The sequence below is a fragment of the Eufriesea mexicana genome, unplaced genomic scaffold (assembly GCF_001483705.2).
Source record: "Eufriesea mexicana isolate 0111107269 unplaced genomic scaffold, ASM148370v2 scaffold6562, whole genome shotgun sequence".
In the NCBI taxonomy this organism is placed as follows: domain Eukaryota; kingdom Metazoa; phylum Arthropoda; class Insecta; order Hymenoptera; family Apidae; genus Eufriesea; species Eufriesea mexicana.
In genome coordinates this window covers 62,197-70,685 of record NW_016914423.1, presented here as the reverse complement: position 1 = coordinate 70,685, position 8,489 = coordinate 62,197, and the positions used below count along the sequence as shown (strand labels likewise).

The 8,489-nt window shown below is 26.0% G+C and overlaps 2 protein-coding genes across 4 annotated transcripts in view; one reads left to right on the top strand and one right to left on the bottom strand.

Moving 5' to 3' along the window:
- Pp2A-29B (Protein phosphatase PP2A regulatory subunit A) overlaps window positions 1–2,498 on the top strand; it is a 3,486-nt gene extending 988 nt beyond the window's left edge. The window contains exons 3-10 of one of the 3 annotated variants that reach the window (XM_017906921.1): window positions 224–443; window positions 530–690; window positions 763–918; window positions 1,000–1,271; window positions 1,353–1,547; window positions 1,679–1,922; window positions 2,010–2,253; window positions 2,362–2,498. In XM_017906921.1, coding sequence (XP_017762410.1) covers window positions 224–443; window positions 530–690; window positions 763–918; window positions 1,000–1,271; window positions 1,353–1,547; window positions 1,679–1,922; window positions 2,010–2,253; window positions 2,362–2,366 — 1,497 coding nt within the window. In that variant the 3' untranslated portion in view covers window positions 2,367–2,498. The remainder of the gene's footprint in view (window positions 1–223; window positions 444–529; window positions 691–762; window positions 919–999; window positions 1,272–1,352; window positions 1,548–1,678; window positions 1,923–2,009; window positions 2,254–2,361) is intronic. The other 2 variants (XM_017906923.1, XM_017906920.1) reach the window with 2 other exon arrangements.
- Window positions 2,499–4,581: 2,083 nt separating this feature from the next.
- Window positions 4,582–7,716, bottom strand: LOC108552409 (uncharacterized). The gene is given in 9 exon segments (XM_017906927.1): window positions 4,582–4,735; window positions 4,820–5,064; window positions 5,132–5,525; window positions 5,623–5,891; window positions 5,974–6,069; window positions 6,160–6,399; window positions 6,477–6,716; window positions 6,804–6,992; window positions 7,417–7,716. Coding segments are annotated over 8 exon segments (1,779 nt in total). The 5' UTR covers window positions 6,945–6,992; window positions 7,417–7,716.
- Between the last annotated feature and the right edge of the window lie 773 nt (window positions 7,717–8,489).

The window sequence follows — 8,489 nt, the reverse complement described above, 5'->3', positions numbered from 1 at the left end:
ATATAATTAGATGTATATATATATATATATATATATCATTCAAAATAAAAAATTATTACTAGTATATTGTTATTTTTATCACTGTATCATGAAAACAAAGAAAACTAATCATAAGAAAACTAATATTTAATTTAATACATAAGACACTTTGGATATTTCAGATAATATTTAAGAAAAAATTTATTATTAGTAGAACTTTTAATGAAAATTTACTTTAATACAGAAACCTTTAGAATGTTTGGCAACAGTTGAAGAAACTGTAGTTCGAGATAAAGCAGTGGAGTCTTTAAGAACTGTTGTTGCACAACATAGCACACAAGATTTGGAAGAGCACTTTATTCCTTTGATACATCGCTTGGCAATAGGAGATTGGTTCACATCAAGAACATCAGCATGTGGTTTATTTAGTGTTTGTTATCCACGTGTTAATCCAACAGTTAAAGGTAGAAAATGAAAGTTTGGATTAAAAGTTTAAAAAAGTATAAAAAGTTTTAATATAAATATAAATTTGGTTTTCTTATTTTTATAGCATGTTTACGAAACCATTTTCGTAATTTATGTCAGGATGATACTCCAATGGTACGCCGATCTGCTACTTCACATTTAGGCGAATTTGCAAAGGTTATGGAAATTGAATATGTAAAGATAGATTTAATTCCAATGTTTGTCATTTTGGCTCAAGATGAACAGGTAAGATAAAATATAATAAATTACTTAATTTTCTCTAAAATATTCATATTATTCTTGTATTATATTTTATAGGATTCAGTACGTCTTTTGGCAATTGAAACTTGTGTTAGCATTGCGGCCCTGCTACCACAAGAAGATGTAGAACAATTAGTTATGCCCACACTTAGACAATGTGCAAGTGATCAGTCATGGCGTGTACGTTATATGGTGGCAGATAAATTTACAGAAGTGAGCTTTTTTCCATGTATTTTTGACTTCTTTTTAACAGTTATTTAAATAATATTAAACAATTTTAATTTCTATTTTTAGCTTCAGAAAGCTGTAGGTCTAGAAATTACAAAAACAGATCTTGTACCAGCATTTCAAGTACTTTTAAAAGATGCAGAAGCTGAAGTACGAGCTGCAGCAGCTGATAAAGTTCGCGATTTTTGTCAAAATCTCGACAAATTTAATCAAGAGTCTATTATTATGACACAAATATTACCAATAGTCAAAGAACTTGTATCAGATCCAAACCAACATGTAAAATCAGCTTTAGCAAGTGTTATAATGGGTCTTAGTCCAATACTTGGGAAACATAAGTAAGTAAACATATATTTATACAACACAATTATAGAAATATATTTGAAGTTAAAGAATAATAATAATAATAAATTTCACAGTACAATCGAACATTTATTACCATTATTTTTGTCACAACTCAGAGATGATTGTGCAGAAGTTCGTTTAAACATTATCAGTAATTTAGAATGTGTTAATGAAGTTATTGGTATACAACAACTTTCACAATCTCTTTTACCAGCTATAATAGAATTAGCTGAAGATTCAAAATGGCGTGTAAGATATGCTATCATAGAGTAAGTATTTTTTATAATGTATTATACTCAACTACATGTTAAATGTTTAAATATTGATATTAAATATTATTGAAGTGAAAAAGTTAATTTGTAATACAAAATAAACATGTATATTTGCTTATACATTCTAGATACATGCCATTATTAGCTGGACAACTGGGTGTAGAGTTCTTTGATGAAAAATTAAATTCCTTATGTATGACTTGGTTAGTAGATCATGTTTATGCCATAAGGGAAGCAGCAACATTAAATTTGAAAAAACTGGTAGAGAAATTTGGCGCTGATTGGGCACAGAATACTGTAATACCTAAAGTTTTAGCAATGTCAAGGGATCAAAACTATCTTCATAGAATGACATGCCTATTTTCTATCAATGTGTGTAAATTATTGCATTATTTGTGTAGTTTATACTTTAATTTCAGTAATTTTATTCTTGTATTTTCTATTATTTTTTTCTCATAGGTTTTAGCGGAAGTATGTGGCCCAGAAATAACAACAAGAGTAATGCTTCCAACTGTCTTAGGAATGGCCACTGATAATGTTGCTAATGTACGATTTAATGTTGCTAAAACCCTTCAAAAAATCGGCCCTTACCTTGAGCCTTGTGCAATACAAGCTCATGTAAAACCTGTACTTGATAAGCTCAATACCGACAGTGACGTGGACGTAAAATATTTTGCTTCGGAAGCAATCGCAGGCATCGCAGGTAAAATTTATCCAATGAAACACTATTTTTGAACAAAATTTTGGAAAACTTGAATAAAACTAATTATTTCCAAATAATATGTTTTATAGTATATTTACTGTGTTTCAGCGTAGGTTGAACAAAAAAACGCTGCATTTAAAATTTATCCACCAATATACAAAACCTCCATCTCAAGAAGTAACCTGGCGCAAACATTTACACTTACACATGGCAACCGGTAATATTATTGCACAGAGCAGATCTAATGTCGAAAAAAAATATAAATATAAAATTAGTAGTTCATATTAAACGATATTTTAAGTTCTGTTATATCTGTATATCTATAATTACATTTACTTATTATATTAAATATTCAATTTAATTGGTAAAATGTATTTCTTATACGTACCTAAATAATTATCTAAAAACTGATACAGTAATAATAAAAGGTACTCAGAATCATTCCTAAAATCAGACACTTCATTGTAATCTGCTCTTCCACATTCATTCATCAAAAATTTATTTTATCTTTTAATAATCAGTATTTTAGTTTGGTACATAACATTGTTAAGTATTGTCTTTGTAAACATAACAATAAAATTAACGATGAATAATGTAATTTTGTTTTAACTTTTTATTTAGGAATCAACTTGGACATCATACACTGTTATATCTTCGCGCTTATTATATTTTCCTACCTAAATATGTTAACAATGATGTTAATACATATTTATTTACTTCTACAAGGATATCATAAGTTAGTTGTATCAAATTATATGTTAATAAACAGTATGTTTAAGTTTCATCCGCAGGGCAAAGGAAATAAAATTTTGGAGTTTCAGAATTTTCAACAATAAATTATTTAAGGTAAATTCAAACATATTTATAATATAGGCTATCATATGTAGCTATTTAAACAAGCAATTTATGTTTTTAATATAAATTTGTTATATCAGCCAATTTATAATAAAAAAATAAATATGACAATAAGAATGACATGTTAAGTTATCACTTTATATTAAGCAGACATTCCTATTAGCATTACTAAATAAGGGATGCTTAAGCATTAACGCTTATAATATATCCTTTCATAGTTGTTAGTAGACACTAATATATAAATGATGGTTTTATAATAATAAGTTATTAAAACTAGTTTTTGTACTTCTACAAAAAAATGCAGCAAAGAATATTTGTTAGTATTACAATATTACATAATATATTCTCTTTCAAAAAGAGAAATTACATATCACTTTTCAATTACATTACTATGTACATTCTATAAAACTAAGAGGCATATGAAATATGAGTATTTTCAAACATAAAATTCTTATACCGCAGAAAAAATTCTTATCTACTAAAAAAATGTTACATGTCAATGAGTTATTTAAAAAATATATATCATTATTCACAATATTTCTAATTCCATAAAGCTATAAATGTAGTACGAATTTGACGTACACAAATTGCATGATTATATCAGAAACTAATTTTAACAATCTATCATATATCATCGCATATGTTTTTCTACAATATTCCATAATAAACATGGAACCAATATAGACATGTAGCACTGTAATAAAAGTAATTTTATTTTTATATCTATGAAATCATAATAGTTCCAAAAATGATACAAAACTATATATGTACTCATTATTTTTATGCCGGTAACATTTCATTCTTTAAAATAATATTTATTTTCATTTGTTTAATTTTTTTAACGTTTTTTTGTATCGCAACTTACAAATTTTAGCTTTAAAACTGTATATTTATAACTTTTTGCTTAAGTAATATATGTACCGGCGATTATGAAAGTGATTTAAATTATATATGGTTTGTTTCGAAATATTAAAAGCTTCAAATGATAAAATCATTTCCTTCAATCTTTTTACTTAAACCACTTTCATAATTGTCGGCACATACGCAAAAGAATGCTGTCTGTTCTCAAACTCGTTTTTTTTTTCAGTTCCATGGTAACAATATTCTTTTGAATAATAAAAATATTGTCTGTTACCAAAAATAAAAATGGAAAACAAGATTTTTTTAAGCTTATGGTAACTTATTAACAGACTAGTCAAAAAACATAAAAAGATTTAAGAATCTAATTGTAAAAATATTAGTAAATTATTGCAAAATTGCAAGATACGTTTCCCACAATTCGTTACATAACTACCAACATTAACTTTAAAAGTTACATAAAGAACTGTAGAAAATTATTTTGTATCTGACATATATAACTCTGAAAATTCTTTACATTTATGTAGCTGCAAAAATCTTTTTCTAATTTCGTACAACTTTTTTTTACAGATAAAAACGAAATAAATTTCGTATAAGTTAACAGTCAAATATTGATTATATTGTGGCTGCTTCAGATTTTGCTAAGTCTACACAAACTGTATGACTAATAGTAGAAACATGTGCATTTCCATTATTATCAGAACTAATAATATTTAGCGATGAAATTTTAGCACGTTGATATGCCACTACTGTGTTTAAACTTAAAAACCTAAAAATAAATTTTGTAATAAATATAATATGTAAGGATAATCTATATTATAAACGTAAAAATCGGCAATTAATAATAATTTACCTTATACAAACATACATGACCAATAATGCAGTACCAGCTGCGAGCATTCTAATAATTGGACCTTCTACTAATTGAATGAGCGTCCAAGCGGCAGCTGATGATCCACACATTGTTGTGACAATTGCAATAGTTTGCAAACAATGACGTGAAGTTATACTATTTTGCCAATCCAATCTACTTGCATGTTCAACATTGTACTTTGTACCACATACTTTGCAAGTAAGACTATCAGCATTTATAGAACTCTGAAATGCACAATGATAACATGTTAAATATAAGAATATTCTGAATAAAAAGAAAATAATATTTTACCTCGACCAACCACCGGCGTAAACAATTATGGTGGACTGCACTCACATCACCTCTACATTGACATGGTTGTATTAATGGGCCAGCATCTTGCCTTTCACTATCATAACAAATCCAACAATCTTTACTGCTAATTGATGTTCTATCCGAAACAAGTGCAGCGTCTTGCTCGCCACTTTTATCTTGTAATTCTATTTCTTTTATATATTTAGAATGATCTAATCTCTTCAAAAGACGTTTTGGATTTAAAATCCACAATTGTTCTGGACTAAAATAAAATGAAAATATAATTGTATTTATGTATTAATAAAAATATTAATGAATTAAAAATAATATGTTTTTAGAGTTTCATATTAATGTATTTTATTTTTATATTATTATATTTATTAACTGTACTCTATATTATTTATTAATAGGTAATATTAAGAAAAAAAATAATTGTTAAGTATGAGAAGTGTAGTTATACTTAATTAGAATATTAATTTTAAATTTACTTTGCTTTCCAGAATTCACTAAGTGTTTCACTGCACAAAAATCCAACAATAATAAATAACATGAAAGCTTGTGACAATAATCCTACACGAGATTGATGTAACTGAGAAACATTTATTTGTTCTTGTACTTGAGATAACTGTGATGAAGTTGGAACAGGATCAAACAATTTTGCAGTAACTTGTTCTTCAGCATTAACTTTTGACTCAGAGACTGTACGTTTATTCAGAATAGTATTATTATGATAATCATTTAAAAACCCACCTCGAATCTAAAAAATAATTGTTTTAATCCAAGATACATTTATTAAATAGTTTTTACATTATTTATAATAGTAATTTAAATTAACTTACTTTAAAATATACCTCTACTCCATAAATTAAGAAAAAGATCACAACAATAAACAAGAGAACTGCATAACAACCATTAAAAACATGGGTATAAAAGCTCTAGAAATGGTTGATTTATATCAATAGATCAATATTATGTAGACAATACAAATGATTGAATTATATTATATATGCTTTTATTAAATTTACCTGATCTTCTTGAGAATATATTTGAGTGATAATAAATTCTGCTAGAAGCAAAGAATATGTTACCATATTAAACACTGCAAAACCTATAAATGATTTTGAAAGAAACTGTGGTTTGTCCCATGACATATTTCTTAAATGGAACACTTCAGCCCAAAAACAAACAATTAAAGAGGATCCACTTAAAACAAGTGGATAATATGCAGATAATAAACTTCGAGACCATCCTTCTTTAAATGCAGTCTATCAAAAAATAAAATTAATATTCTGTGAATATTCAAAAAGGAAAATTTTAATAATACTTTTTATGTAATATTTACCGGAGATGTAAAATATGCCCCTCTTATTAATGATGCAAGAAATACAATAAAATACAAAACTTTTTGTGTTGTGATTCTACAAGCTCTAAGAAAAGATGGTGCTTTCATTTTCTGCCATTCTGCGATGATACACATAATAAGTTGTATTAGACACACAAATGCCAGTGTAAAGAATATGGTTGCGAATGCAATGTAGTAACTTAAATTTGGGACATGACATTCTAATCCATCAAACTGAATCTATGAAAAGAAGTGGAAAATTATATTTAAAAATATAGAAAACAAATTAAATATTACTATAATTTTTGCTTAATTATGAAATATTACCTCACATAAGCAGGTACCATTATGACATTCTCCATGCCCAGAACAATTTTCATTACCACAAGTATCATTCCAGGCCATCATCCCAAACTTTACTAATAAAGTCAATGGATTTCGTGTACTCAAAGCAATCATTTGGTCCATGATCACTATATATAAAATTGACTGCTTATACACAGTCGTAAGAGAAATCTATTAAATATAATAAATAAATATTAAAATATCTTTAAAGTATTAACAAGATAGTAGATAAGGCAATATAAGAATACAAAATAAATCTATGAGCATTAATAGCATGATAAGATATTATAAAGATATATATACATATAGTTATAAACAATAAAATAGCATTTATATATACTACTCTTGCATTATACAAAGAATGTAGTTTAATAAAAAATTTCGTACGAAAAAATAGAAGTTTAAGTTTCATAAACAAAAAATATCATAACAGAAATTATAAATCACAAATGAAATTAAATAAATATCTATTATTACGTACCGTAAAATTAATCCATAAATATTTACAAATTTACTTTATAAACTTAAGTATAACATAATAAACATTATAAACTTTAAGAAACTGAAAAACTACTTTGACGTATTTCGAACTTACTAATAAATTACACAATTTCCCACTGACAGTTTTACTCTTTATTAATATAAATGTAATGAGACAGGCCAAGTGCAGTTGTAACCACCTACGCAATAACTTAGCTCTTCGTCAACTGTCACTATCACTGAATTTTTAATAAATATTGACATTAGATAAACCACAAATTACTGACACTAATTTTTTTTAATATCTCAGAATAAAAATAATGAAATTCATTTAAAAATAACACGTCACTAAATTACACATTTAATTTCTACAATGTTCTTTGTCAGTATTACGAATTAATGTTCATTTTTCTTATAATTCCACCATTGATAATAATAGCATAAGCATAAATAAGATGTAAGATAGACTTAACATCCAATTCATTTTTGTATTCAGTCTACATACAAGCTCATAACTTCCCTTGCCATTTATAGTTCACTTCCAATGTTACCGATCAACACGAAATTTGTGTAAAAATAGAAGAAATAAGATTTAGTAAATCTTACTGTCTAACAATGATCAAATTTTAGAAAATATTATTTTTTTAAAAGCAAAAATATTATTTCTTTATGAACTTGTGATATAAAATGTTACATCTTTTAGATGTTATTTCTTGTTTAAATTTTAATTCAATTTCAACATCTGTAAAAATATTACATAATGTTCAAGAATATCATATCCTTTTATAAAATCAACAAAAGACTTTTGGTATAATGTATATTTTTAATATACTCTTGGATTTTGAAGATACTATATTTACTAAATCAATTTTTATTTTCTAAATATCTATCCTAAAATTTTCACAATAGTTTTAATTACGACTACTATCAGTATTGTAATTTCATTCTAAGATGAATCTATAATATAGGAAATGATACAAAATCATAGAATCCCGAAAATCATGTAATATAAAGATCTATTAAATGTTTTGTCTATGCTATATCTCATTTGTGGATTAGATCTTTTTATAAATAAATGTATATTATCATCTCTTAATATTACTTTACACTATTTTATAAAAAATATACTTGTACAAGATTATTTCTTCTTTATTTTTACTTTAGTAAAAATATTTTATAATGTAAAAT